Here is a 14,572-nt window from a genome sequence, read left to right as displayed (position 1 = left end):
AACAAGATGGATCTACTCCTTGTAGCGCTCCCAGGTATAAAGGGCAACAGTTCACAACTGTTCAAGTCAGGGCACAGCAGGATCATTTGGAGATGTAATCTTTTTTTTCTTCTCTCTTTTAAATCAAAATCAAGAAATATCAATTGCGCTCCTTGAAGCAAGCTTAAAGTTGAGTTTGCACACATTCTGGTCAGATATTGTTTCCCAACACCCTGGTAAAGCCAGTGGAGACCAGATTGGTATAATCAAACATCTGCCTCACACAGAAAAACAATGATCCATCCCTTGCTTTTATCAACACCAACATAAATCTGAGCTCAGCCAGACAGGCCAGCAAACCCCATTATGCAGAGTGCAGAAGCAATTAAACGGTGCCAGTTCCAGCTAGACTCAAGAAATCTATGACCCATGGGCCCTTAGTGACCACACCGATGCCTCTCTTGGAAATGACTGAAAAAAAATTGGTCTAGATGCGAAAGAAAGACTCCACTTTGACATTTCCTGGCAGGTCTGCCCTGCCCATCAGTCTGTGCCTACTGCTACATCATGCTCCTTTTTCCATATCTAGGGATGTTGGACTGGGCAGGTAGCTAGAGAAACTGCCCAGTTTTCTGCAGACTTTCTACCTTCGCTACTGTTTGGTCTACTTTGCTTCATATTCTCATGATGGTCTACCATCTGCCATCTTTTGGCTGTACCATGAACTCGTCCATTTTTAGCCACAAAAGGAATTTCTCAAATATTCCATTTTTCTCCAGGTTATGGCTAAAATAAAGTGTCTTGAGTGATCCCTTATAACGTCTGAGCAATGTTGTTTAGGCAAAGCCATCAAGAGCATCCAGACAGAATTGATTTACAGATGCCAACCCCAAACCCACAGCCTCCTGACCCACCGTGCTCAGGCCAAAAAGACATATATCTAGGTCCTTTGATTCACAATATGATCATTCATTCTGTACAAAGAAGATGAGGGAAATGGCTGCCATGCCTCTCAACCTCCAAAACATTGCCCCACCCTCTCCTTATATACCATCCAAACTCCTTACCCATTCAAAGACCCCAAAGTAAATCCTCCATATATCTGAGGCATCTGCCTCCCAATCAACTTGCAGAAGTTATCCTATCTCTGTATACAGGTTGCACCCATATTTCTCCTTTTGGGAATAAATGCCACTCACGCCCACCCGTCCTTTCCCTGGCAATAATAACATTGTCAGAACCACTCACTGATCCGTGGGAAGATGATTCCCAAATACAAAGGGGAGCAAAATAAGACACCTATTAATATAAAGTAGACACTTTTATAGAGGTAAAATTGAACGTGATATCTCCTCTCACAATCAGAAAGCTTTTCCTAAGGCCCACCTGTACCTCTCTCCAAAGTTGGCAATGAGAACCTGCTTCCTTCCCTCATCTTTCCTACGCCATTTGGATAATTCTGCTCAGCAATACGTTAACCATTTTTGCTACTTTATGTTGGGTTCTGACTTCTTATCAAGATCTACCTTTGAAAACAAGCCTATAAGTTCACCAAATAATGTTAAAGAATAAAATGTGTCGTGGGTGAGGCTGGATACGGAACTCAGTTGAAAGATGTTAAAATGTAGCACCAAGTTGAGCTTGTCCACGTGAGCATTTGGGGATATATATATGTGTGTGTGTGTGTGTGTGTGTGTGTGTGTGTATGTACCTGTTTGCATGAAGAATGAGTATTGATGGAAGTAAGAACACAGTGCATTATGTCATTGCAATGTAAGTATACAGTCAAGTATCCCTATCCAGGTGGAAGGGAGGAGTGAGCTATCCAGAGAATAATTAACAGGTATGTTGAGATGCAGGAGTGGCCAAAGGACAAGCATCAGATGTATATCTGGGCACAGATGTGTATATGTGTGCTCCGGAGTAACAGGGTTAATGGACAATGACAAAGACATGTGAGAAGGCACTAGCTCTGCCACGGATTGCTGCATCTGGAGAAGCCACCTTACCCTGTAGTAATCAGTGCTGTAGACATCTCTGGACATGCCAAAGTCTCCGATCTTCACCAGCAGGTTAGCTCCAACCAGGCAGTTCCTGGTGGCCAGGTCCCGGTGCACGAAATGCTGGGAGGCCAGGTACACCATGCCAGAGGCAATCTGACTGGCAATGTGGAGCATTTGAGAGAGCCCCAGCTCTCCTTTTGCCTGGCGTGGCTGCCCGTCCACAAGGATCATTGCATCTGGCCCATGGGCCCTGTGGGGTTAGGCAGAGAAGAGAGGGGGCAGAGAGAATTAAGGAGATCAAGGGGAAATGTCTTCTTGCGTTCCTGTTCTCTGGAATGCACCACAGAAATGAATAAGATCTCTTCTCAGTCTACTTATGGACTATTTCTATCTACCCAAAATTATATTCTGTGAGTATGGATATGGTCAAACTCTACAACCAGATTCCCAACTAAGATGACAGCAGACGTGCTTTAACGAATCAGGGAATGAACCTACTCTTGAATATGTTATGGTTATCCAGGGGCTTCCCAGGTTCTTGATGTCTACTACAGAACAATTAATAAAACAATTAACTCTTACACAGCCCTTACTATGTTCCACACACTGCTCTAAGTGTCTTAAATATTATGTATTAATTCACTCAATCTTCCCACCCCAATTTTGAAGATAAGGAAACTGAGGCACGAAATGATCAGATCACTTGGTCAAAGTCACAGAGGTCCCACAGTGGCCACATGGGTGACATGTGGCTGTGGAAGAGAGTTTTAAACTAAGCTTCCAGAGGGCTTGTTAAATACAATTCCTGGGCCCCTACGATTCTGATTGGCTAGGCAGAGCTCATTCATTTGCATTTCCCAGGGCTGATGCTTCCAGGGCTGATACAGTCCACATTTCAGGTAGCAACGCTCTTCAGTCTACCTCCTAACCTCTCCACCACACTGTCTAGGATTGGGTAACTTTTGTTAATGGCAAGATGGGATGAAGAGACCCTGTGACCCTGAGGCAGAGACCTGGGGAGCCACAGCACCTGCTCCATCCCAAATCATGGGCCAGATTTGTTATCCTAACACCTTGCCCTGTCATATCAGTCACTTTTAGTGTTCACTCTTTTCTCTAAAGAGCCCAGTCAGCTCTAACTACACCCAGGGCCCTTATTTATGAAGTTGTGAGCCAAGGAGCCCTGGTGTACAATGAGACCTCAGCCTGTTTTACTGCTTCTCCGGTTTCCACTGAAAGGTACCGTTAAATATAACACGCTCATTTTATTATCTCCTGTGGGCTCTGCCTACCTCATGCCTCCAAAGGAGAACTACTACATCAGCTCACAAGGAAGAGGGATCAGCAGGCAAGCCACATTCCCACTTACCAGGAGAGTGCACTGCAGCCTGCCCCTAAAACACACCGACTGGGAGATGCAAGAGCAGGAAGGGCCTTCTTCTCTCTTTTTCTTTTTCTTCCTGTTCCCTTAGAGCGGGCATGACAGTGGTACGGAGTGGCACTCGGGACCTCTCTTTAGCCTTGCTGGTGGCACTTGGGGCTGAAGGCACTACTGAATCTATGGGGAGGGCTTGATGGTAAATGGACCATGTCCCTCTGACCTCAGGGAAATGGAAGCACAGGAAGAGGAAGATCCTGAGTCCTGAGAAAGGATGCTGCCTGTATTAGAAACTACCATGGTTCACAGTTCTGATAAAATAATAATTGTAATACTTTTAATCGTAGCTACCATTGACTGAACACCTAGCTACATGGGAAACTTGTCCAGGCCTTATACAAATATAGTCATTGAATACTCATAACGACAAACATGTGAAGCAGTTATGAATAGTCTCATTTTCCAGGAGAGAGAATTAGGGGTTAATAACTTGCTCCAGGTTACATCACTAAGACATATTCAGAATATGAACCCAAGTCTGTCTTATGCTAAGGACTCAATTCTTCAGGAAAGGAGTAAATTTCACTGTGAAACCAAGTTCAGGAAGTTTAGGAAAGCCTACAGATACCTTCCAATTCCTCTAGGGCCAATTTTGGAAACCTGCTACCAACCCTTTCCATTCCCTCCTCAAAACACCACACCACTCAGTTGAACGTCCCACTTCAAGGAGATGCTCATCAAGGCTTGGGGAGTGTGCTAGAGTTTGCCATAACCCACATCTGAGCTCTGGAAATCTCATTCTCAGCAGTGGAACCACACCCTAAAAGCGTCCAGGGCCCGAGTGTTCAATGTGCTTCCTGGGACCCTGGATTCCACAGACGCTCACACATGCCTGCTTCTTCCACATCTGGGCACTACTTGGAGGTAACAGGTATGAGAGGCAGAGAAGTGCTAACTCTGCTCTGTCAGTGAGATGCTATCTTCTTTGGGGAAGGTAGATTTCACATCTCCCCAAACCCCACTGTAACTCCATCCAGAACATCTGCTTGGGGTCTCAGTCTCTTAAAAGTTCTATCAGGAGCCCCTCAAAATCCAGATGATCCTGCTTCCAGGCTTGTGGAAACCCTTCTTACAAAAAATCCAATCCTTCTAGAACAGTGCTAGCCAACAGGACTTTCTATTAATGGAAATGTTCTATACTGCACCGTCCAATATGGTAGCCACTAGCCACATGTGGCTATTGAGTATTTGAAGTGTGGCTAGTGAGACTGAGGAATTTTTAAATCTTATTTAAATTTAGTTATTGTAAATTTAAATTTAAATAGCCATATATGGTTACTATACTGGATAGCCCAGCTCTAAATTTATCTGGGGGAAAACCTGCCCTTGAATTCAACCATCTCTGTCTCCCAGTGAGTTTGTAACCTTGTACCTTCTTATTCATCATCAAAAAGTCTCTGACAAAAAGGTTTTCAGGAGGTGTGGAAGGTGCTAGCCTCACTTTGCTAGTGAGAGCATAAGGCGCAAAGTCAGAAAGCTATTCACGGCATCAGGGGAAGGGCTGGCCCTAGAATCCTAAAGTTGGAAGTTACAGGCTGGCAGGTCCTCTGATCTCCCTCCTTGGACCCATTTCACACCCTGCCCTTCTTCTTAGTCTACCTTAGAATCAGGAAGAAGAGTACAGGTTCCTTTTCATAGCATCCTCAACATCCCCCCCTAGAAATCAGGGGCAAAGGCCTATATCCAACTGCTCAGGAGGTAATGTAGAAGAATGAAAGGTTGTTTTCATTTCTAATCTCCAGACTGAAGTGTTCAGAGGAGCGACAGGACTTCTGGCTCCAGAGAGAACCCCAGGGGTTCGGTGGGGGTTAGGGGCGGGGATGGCCATCCTCGCTTACCTGAGGAACTTGTTCAGATCTCCGTGCTTCATGTATTCAAAGACCATGATGAGGGGGTCCCCATCGCCACACACCCCATAGAACTTGACAATGTGCTCGTGCTGCAGGTTGGTGAGCAGTTCAGCTTCCCTCTGGAAATCCTTCCTGGCCGCCAGGGTGGGATCCTTCAGGGCCTGGAAACAACACGGGATACTGGTTTTTAGCAGCTAGAGGGCAGGGGTTTGTCTGTTCCCCTCCTGGGAAGAAAGCTGGTGCCCATAATAAAGACAATGCTGATTCCCAACAAGCACGATCCTAATCGGCCTTTAAAGATCATGAGGCTAAATCACAATAGCCAGACCTGACTCCTGCTTCCTTCAGCATTTTGAACCTTGTAGAAACAGAAACCAACTTTTTGACACCCACGTCCCATCCCATCCACCAGCCAGTTATTTCAAACTTTGTTCATCTCAGAGCCCTAGGCTTCCTCAGAGATCAGCGTGAATGGCGGAGGGAGGGAGCTGGGAGGTAGAAGGCCTGACAAAGACCCATGCCCCCAAGAATTCCCCAAAGAAATGGTCTCACAGTTAAAATAAACAGTGGGGGAACCAGTGCCCCAAATGCTTTATCTTTGTAAATTAGCCTATGCTCACAGCCCATCTGAAATCAGGATGACAATGTAATTAAGTTTCCTTGCTCTTTCTATTTCTTGATTTTAGATTATGAAAAAGTGTGTATTTGCAGAGAAACATGAACACTTTGGCTTCTAGAAGGCACCTGTGTCCTCCTTTAGGGGACTGAAGGAAGTACTGGGGTGTAACTGGGACTACAGCTGTGGGAACAGCAGTTAATGGGCAGAAGGCTTAGGACCCACCCAGGACCGGGACCTGGTAAGGTATCACAAAGTCCCAGGGTAGGATGGGAGGGTGGGCATCTGGTGGCCACAGAAATGTCACAGCTTGGCCCCTGTGGGAGTGGGAGACCCGGTGTGAGGGAGAAGCACCAGACCAAGCCACTTGCCCTGGGACCCAGGAAGATAAATGGAAGAGCAATGGTTAAAAGGGGTGTCAGTGAATGTGGACTTTGTAGACCAGAAGGGGAGGGTGAGGCCAGACCACCTCCAAGGGTCCTTGAACAGGACCTTGAATAGAGCCCAGCAATGACCAACGCAGCCATGCTGAATGATGAACTGTGAAGGGCAGGGTCATTTCTACAGGAGAAGCAGCCTGCACAGTTGAGCTCACGTATGTCTTCAGCCTTTCCCATCCACCTCATGAGGTCAGAAGGCAAATGGAACCAAACATCCACTTGCTTCAAATGACAGAGTTTAGTAACCTCAAAAGACAAGACATGAGGCAATGAAGGAATGGGTGTGAAGTTTACACATCATGCTCAGGGTAGTGGAAATCTAGACACGATTGGTTTGCATTCCCTCTGCCAAGCATCTGGCCTTTTCTGGTTATTTAGGCAGACTAGGCTCCCCTGTAAATTATGCTACTCTTGAGAAGCCTCCCGAACCAGAGATCTTCCTCTTGCCACTGCAATCCCCACTAGCTGAAATCCACAGGGCTGCCTTGGCTTACAGCGCTGCAGGAATGTGAATGTGCAAAAATCATATCTAAGGGGCCCATCAAACCTCCGTCAGTCATTAGCATACATTAGAGATGCTGGACTCATAGCTTTAAAAGGGCACTAGATATCATGTTTCCACCTGCTCATTTCTGGTGGCTCAGCCCTCAGTTTCCTCTGGGGATCAGGACACATTCACACAACTTGAATGACAGAAGCTAGAGTTTAATTATACCACAGTAATCTCTTGGTGCTGGGCTTCTTGGTGCCACCAAGTTCAATGGCAATGCCTCTAGAGCCATGGTGTCTCAGCCAGCAATCAAGGCCCACTCCAACTTCAACAAGCACCACCTTGCATTCTTTTCAAAATTTGGAGGTTTCACCAAAAAAATGTTGGATTAAATGATTCTACTCTTGACCAAAATGTTGGAAGCTGTCTAATACAGTTTTCCCATCTTACAGGTGAGAAATCTGAGGTCCAGACAGGGAAATGATTTGTCAAAGATCATGTAAGAAGTAATAGCTTGAGTGTGGAGCCCAGGATACATTCCTGTCCAGCATACCTGCTTGAGTTAATTTATCAGATGAATTAGTCACTGGTCAGGTCCTCAGGGGAATGGTGGGCACGGAAGTTAAAAGATGTGAAAGGGCAGAGGAGAGGGTCAGGAAAGGTGAGGCGTGTGGGCAGTCAGCAGAATGGCTGGGCCCAGCAAGGATACCAGGCAGGCCAAGGCCAGCAGGAAAGTGGGAGGGCCACTGGTCCATTACTGATTTTTACCAGCTCTGATCTCATGTGCTTTCCACTTCATCTCTGGCTGCCTTCTCAGAAAATCTACCCGATAATAAAGGCATAGGCTGCCGTGTGTCCACATGCAACCAGAACAAAGATGTCTGCAAAGCCTTCTTTCTACGGGTGGAAGAAGGCAGAGACTAATGGTGAGAGGGAGCCTCTCTTGGTGACCCAGCTCCTGAGCTTCATGGACTGGGGCACGGGTATAGGATGACTGTCAGTGATTTACTTATTTTCATGAAGAATAAAAAGGAAAAAAAAAAAAAAAAAAAAGGAACCCAGCATGGGTGGGATGAGAATACAGAGATTTATGTGAACACTGGATTTATGAGAGGGAAAAGTAGATCAAATTTGGGGCCAGCCAGATGGCCTCTCTCCATCTCTGTAAATCAGTCTCTCGCACAGTCCGGATGCCAATGGCAGCCGTTGGATATTTCCATTCTCAGCTCTCGAGCAGTCGCAGCCATCATTCCCAGGGCTGGCACCTACTCTGCAGAGCAGATAGGAGTTCCTCATTTGGAAGATGGGGCACAAAGCAACTGCTGTCTCTTTTGGTCTTTCCACACCCCTTCTCCTACCCATTATCTCTCTACTTTTATGATGGGCTTTCCAGCTCTTGGGTTAAACCTGAAGTTCCTATGTAATTGGCAAGGGGTCTATTGTGGCAACTGGGGTCCAGAGCTGCAAGTGGCCCAGGTCCCCAGGGATTGATGCAATTGGGACAGAGATGCCAGGAAAAAAATCTTGAGAAGGAAAATCAGCCCAGAGACTCTCATGCACCTCTCAGCAGAGTCCATGCTCAACCTCTTCGGAGCCGGGAAACTTCAAAATGGGTCACCAGCCAGTGGCATGGGGTGGAATGGGTGTTCCTCACAGCTGCCAACTGTTGGTGCAGGAAGACAGGGCTTGCCAAGGAGTCTCTGAAGCCAGGGAGGTTGTGTCCAGGCCCTTCCAGTGGTATCCATAGAGCAAAGAGGAGATCTGGAATTTTCCCTTCTTATCTCCTTTTTCCCCCAAAGTCTGAAGACATTGCCCTTTTTAGTCTCTCCTTTATGTACATCAGGTCTCATGTCCACTCCCAACCCTGGGTTTCAGTGGGGCTGTTTCGTCGGTTGGGGGAGAAGCAGTCTAGATGGCAAGAACATTCAAATTTCTCAACAGCTGCCATCTCCTTCAGAGTCACTTCACATCATCATTTCCAGTCTAGGGGTTTTGCTGCTTTCCATTTTCCTTTTCTTTTATTGGGGCAGAGATATTTCAACAGATGCTCAGCTTCAGATTTTACTAATATACTAAAACCCATTTTAGTACATGTGCAGAGATACACACATCCATAAACACTAGAGCTTAGTTGTACTTATTTTTTGAATTTTAAATAAATGGAATCATACATATAGTGCTATATATATATATAAAATATATGTATATTTCTATATCTGTCTTTTTTCATTCAGCACTGTGTTTTTGAGATTTTTCCAAATTGTTGCATGCAGCTGTAGTTCATTCATTTTCCTTGTTGCAAAGTTTCTCACTGAATGAATATACCACATTTATTTATCCAAGCTGCTACTGATGGACACTGGGGTTGTTTGTAGCTTTTGGCTGTTATAAAGAATGCTTACGAACATTCTTAAACACATCTCTTTGTGGAAAGATAGATAGAGATAGATAGATAGATAGATAGATAGATAGACAGACAGATAGATACATAGCTGTCAGGTCTAGACCTAGAATGCAAGTGCTAGGTCACACAGATGCCAATGTTCTAAAATACCAAGCTGTTTTTCAAAACAATTAGACCACTTTATAGTTCCACCAGAGTATGAAAGTGGCAATTGCTCCATATCCTTGTCAGCACTTGGTTTTGTCATTGTCATTTAGCCATTCTGCTTGGTATACAGTGGTATCTCATTATGGTTCAATTTACGTATTTCTGATGATTAATTAGAATGGACACATTTCTCATAGTCTTATCGGCTATTTGTCTGTCAGAGGAGACTCTTGAGCAAGTCTATTGTTTGTCAAATAACTATTTAAAAGTTGCACTACCTATTTAAAAATATGAATTACATGCTTTTAATGTCACTCTTAACACTACACATATATACAGATTACACTCTGTCTTGTCCTGCTCTGCGTTTGTTTCATGGGTATTCTCTTGTCTCCCCAACAGACTGCAAGTGTCTTCAGAACAGAGGCTGGGATTTCGGCTCTTTGTTTCCACCATAGCAACTGCTGGGCAAAAAAATCTTGCTTTAAAAACCACAACTGTGGGAAAACTTAATTTGGGGTTATACTTGGATGTGTTCTCTGGAAGTCCATAATTACCCTGCATCAACTTGAGAACAAACTCAAGAGGAGGAAGCCTGCAAAAAGGAATACAATCTAAAGAGGATGAGAAGCAGGAAGCACCATTTCTTGGCTGTTCTCCAGAGAAGACAAGCATCTCCTCCAGGGGTTGGTCGCTGGGCGGATCCATTGGGAGGCAAATGGTGTAAAATCCCAGAACATTCATCTTCTCAAGCTTCCCAGACCAAAAAGGAGGAAAGGAAACCCTTTTAAAAGGGTGACAACAGAAACACATTTTCTGCATTACCCAATCTGGGTACTGCCCCTTAATACCAGACCACTCATCGGGAAACGTTTCCCAGGGTTTAGGCCATCATTTCATTTCCTGCTCAAAGCACAAAAATATTAAGTTCATCCACCAGTCCCCAGATGGATGCTGGAACACCCAGTCGATTAGTGTCATCCTATAAATTAAAATTTTTAGGGCAGGGTAGATTCTAAGTTTAGGGACAAAATTAGAAAGCTTTCCACATCCCTGGTCCAAACTTTAAAGACACCCTCACTAATCTGACCATCCCATGTCTATGGAGACACACTGAGCAAGTTTACTCACAGCATATCCAGCAATAATAAGCATTAGCCTTTTATGGGGCAATATGCTAGTTCCTTATTTATTTTCTAGAGCAGAGGTCAACAGACAATGCCCACTTCTGAAAAAAAAAAGAAAAATTATTGGAAGACAGCCACCCCCCCATTCATTTATGTATGGTTTAGGCTGCTTTCCCACTACATGGTTAGAGTTGAGTAGCTGTAAGGAAGAGTGTATGATCCTCAAAACCTAAAATTTTTACTATCTGGCCTAGTATAGAAGGAGTTTGGCAACTCCTGTTCTAGACGGTTAATGCAAGCTCAGCAGGTCATATGTCGTGTGTCTAAGCACATTGGATAATATCAACATCAAGAACAATGATGTTGATAAAAACAAATAGCAATGAGTCTTTACTAAGCATTTACTGTGTCCCAAGCAGTATACTAAATATTTTTCATATGTTATGTAATTTAATCACCAAAATTTTAAAGAGGAGATATTATATCTCCTATTTTACAGAGAAGGAAACTGAGGCTCAAAGAGGTTAAGCATCTTGCACAGGGTCACAGAGCTAATCAGTGATGGCCAGGCACCCACCCAGCTCTCTGATTCCTACCCTATGCCTGTAGCCTGCACAGCACTGCCTGCATCCACGGAGGGCACTTACCCTCTGCAGACACAACAAACTGTGAATACAGAGACCCCAAAGTCTCAGAAATATGCAACTGCCATAAGAGGTGGCTCGGTCATGAGCCCTCAGTGCTAAGGATGGACCTTTTGAGGCCCAGGTGAGAGTCCACGTGGGGAAGGAGGTATCTCCTGCTCTCAGCCCAGAACATCACGCAGAATTCACGCTGGCCTCAGAGGCCTGCTCGCTGCACCCACTCCCACAGGGGCCACTCCACACCCCAGACCTGTGGGTGCCTCAGTGAGGCTACTTGACTCTTGTCTGTGCCAGTCGTGTTCAAAGACGTGTCTAACAGTGACTGAGAGAAGCTGCTTCCTGCTGGAGGAAGGTAACTGGTAGTAGCAAAGTTCCTTCTCTCCTGCCCCAAGCAAGTCGGCTCCAACTGCAAATCTGCAGGGCTGGCTCAGCAATACCAAAGCCCTGTGGTTAATGACCCATCTAAGAAGGCAGGAAACCTCAGGCATGCTGCCCCTTGGGCGCTGAACCTGGATCCCACGGGGTACCTAAGAATGTCCTCCAGCCTCACTCACTGTCCCTCCCTGTGCTCAGTACCTGACCCCCCAGCCCATCTCCTATGCCCAGTGACGTCTGCTGACTTGAGCAGTGGCTCCCAGGGCCTCTGTAAGCTACCCACCCCTCATGCAATTGTACTCCCGAGAAATGGTCAAATGACTTTCTGGGCACGGGCAGCACATCCTGCAAAGTCGCTGAGATGGGAGGAGGGACAGCTGGGGACAGCGGTGAGCCCAGGGCCTCCAGAATAAAACCAGGGCCCATCAAAGGCATAACTTGTCCCTCCGGCTGCACCGTGGGCACAGTCCCCTTATGTGCTACAGCTCTTGACTTCCGAAGCCAAAGGAAGCTGATTTGGGTCCTAAGGAAACTTCATTTACCTTGGAGCAAGGGCATCTGATTACGTTAGTTGATACCATCTTCCAGCATGGAGTGAGTCTCTCTTTCCCTCCCACCTGACCCCAGCCACTCCTCTTCCTTCCTGGGGCCCACATGCCTCTGAGAATTACCTTCACAGCCACGAGCATCTTGTCCTTGGTGGGGCTGAGGTTGTAGCACTCGGCCAGGAAGACCTTTCCAAAGGCTCCCTCGCCCAGTTCTCGCTTCAACACGATGTCTCTCCTTTTAATGTGCTGCACATCTGCAGGAGGGGACAGAAGAGAGCAGCCAAGTCAGTCCCAGGCACTTGTCCTCCTCGGAGGCTCAGGGGGACAGGGGAGCACAGGGGTCTAGAGCAGGGAGTTCTGCTTTTGAGTCCACGGTAGGGACAGGCAAGCTCTAGCACCTTACCTTGGGCGTGAAAACAGCCCTCGCATGGTGGTTTGAGGGTTCCACCCAGAATGAAATCTCAGCTCTGTCCCTGACTAGCCCCGAACCTCTCTAAACCAGAGTCAGTAATCGTTAACACCCAGGATTCCGGCATAATCAGCTATAGTTGCTGGAGAGAGTATACAGCAGTCTCAACAGTTACTGTGCATGGGAATCCCCTGGGCATCATGCAGGTCCTGATTCAAGTGGCTCTGAGAATCTGCATCGCTAATAAACTCTCAGGGGATGTCTGTGGGCTGTGGGTCCATGCACTGCACTGAGTAGTCAAGAATCGAGTTTGAACCCTGGTTTCCACTCCCTGCTAGTTTTTGAGCTTCGGGAAGTTATTTCGCCCCAGAGCCTCAGTTTCCTCATCTGTAAAATGGAATTAACACCAATACTTTACTCTCTGAATTCTTGGGAAGATTAAATGAGATAATTCACATGAGAGTTTGGCCCAGTGCCCTCCCCCCCAACACACATGCACACACACACACACACACGGACACACCACACTGGCTCTTGTTATAACATAATGACTACAGTGCTCCTAGCACAGTGTCCGGTTCATGATAGAGACCACTAAGTGGGAGTTACAGTTATCTGGGGGAAGCCTCTACTTGACAAGTCCCTCTCCTGTGAGAGAGAAAACACAACGAAATCACAAAATCAAGTCCAGAGACCTCCCCAGAACCAGGCTCTGTGCAAAGAGAAGGGCTACCACGGCCTTGGCTAATTTAGCAACCTAATTAAAGTCTGCCTGCCAGGAGAAAGCAAAGATGTGACCTCAGCCCTCCCACCTATTTGGAAAGAATGCTTCGAAGGAATTGTACAAGAAGTGGGCTGCTGAGGTGGGGAGTGAGCCGGAGATTACTCACCGACCTTTCCATTAATCGTTCAACAGGCAGAAGCCCATTAAATACCTGTATTCACATTATGAAGAGCATCGCAGAGCCAGGAAAGAGGGTTTTCTCAACCTTGTCAAAAAAATAATAGTTGAGGACACAGGACCATGGCAGACTGTCCCCAAGAACAAGAGAACACATTACAGGGACAGAGGGGTGTGACTGCAGGGCCGTAGTTAGTGTTTTGGTTGGCCAGGGGATTCTTCTCATAATAGACTACACAAATCTTGTTTTTTTCTATCAGAATTATTGGTAGCCCTGCCATGTCCCAGATGACCTGCCGGCCAGCATCTGTGGGTGCAAGCATTTACAGACCATTATTCTCTCTTCCCAGCAAGACAGACCTGCACGCTCCCAGGCCACAGGGCTGCCAGGGAGCTGCCACGTGCTGCAGGGCTTTGCCCCCATCTTTACAAGGGAATTAGAAATCGGTTCCCTCTTCACACCCTCTGCTGCTCTGTCCTAGCCCTCTGAGGAATGGTATTTGTTGGCCTTGAAGGGGAGGCTGAGTCTCACATCGAGAGAAAATGGGATGTCAGGACCTCTCCAGGGAGGCCATCTGCTCATCACTGCACAGTCATTCCCAGGTGACTACTGATGGGCTCCTGCGAGATGAGCATTCTGAGGCAGCCTCAGAGTGGAGATGGGACGGCAGATTTATAGGGCCATGCCCACGCCTCTGAGCCCGCAGGGATCAGTCAGGGATGGAAAGTCAAGGGCACTGGGCTCAGGACCTGGATTCTCCCCCACTATGGGCTGGCCCACCTCACAAAACATCTGGAGTCTCAGTTTCCTTATCTGTAAAATGGGTGTGGGAGGATAATACAAGTTCTACTTACCTGCTACAAGGGCTACTCTATGTAAAAGTTAGTAAACCTTCAAGTCCTCTGAAATGGTGTGTGTTTTCACCATATTATTTTACAAGAGGGGAAAATGAGGGCCAAGTCAGGAATCGCCAACTGGGTTGAGATGGGGCTCGAATCCAGAGCATCAGGACAGACCAGACTAGCCAGGCCACTTGAGGGCCCTTTGGCCCCTGACCCCTCCCCAACCCCAGCCTCCCACGACATTGCAATAGGACAAAAATCAAAATCACCTAGAGGGCTTATGAAAACTGTTCACTGGGGCCTTCTCCCAGAGCTTTCTGTTCAGGAGGTCCAGGTTGAGGCCTGCAAATTTGCCTTT

General features: G+C 46.5%; 1 protein-coding gene across 1 annotated transcript in view; it reads right to left on the bottom strand.

Moving 5' to 3' along the window:
- LOC114903815 (NT-3 growth factor receptor-like) overlaps positions 1 to 13,795 on the bottom strand; it is a 54,247-nt gene extending 40,452 nt beyond the window's left edge. Inside the window, exons 1-4 of the mRNA XM_029237074.1 lie at positions 13,732 to 13,795; positions 12,185 to 12,315; positions 5,259 to 5,431; positions 1,989 to 2,232 (exon numbers count right to left, since the gene is read on the bottom strand). Coding sequence (XP_029092907.1) covers positions 1,989 to 2,232; positions 5,259 to 5,431; positions 12,185 to 12,315; positions 13,732 to 13,795 — 612 coding nt within the window. The remainder of the gene's footprint in view (positions 1 to 1,988; positions 2,233 to 5,258; positions 5,432 to 12,184; positions 12,316 to 13,731) is intronic.
- Positions 13,796 to 14,572: the final 777 nt, after the last annotated feature.

This window comes from Monodon monoceros, unplaced genomic scaffold, assembly GCF_005190385.1.
Source record: "Monodon monoceros isolate NGI ecotype Baffin Bay Population unplaced genomic scaffold, NGI_Narwhal_1 Super_Scaffold_21, whole genome shotgun sequence".
NCBI classification, from domain to species: domain Eukaryota; kingdom Metazoa; phylum Chordata; class Mammalia; order Artiodactyla; family Monodontidae; genus Monodon; species Monodon monoceros.
This window is presented reverse-complemented; position numbering and strand designations above follow the sequence as displayed.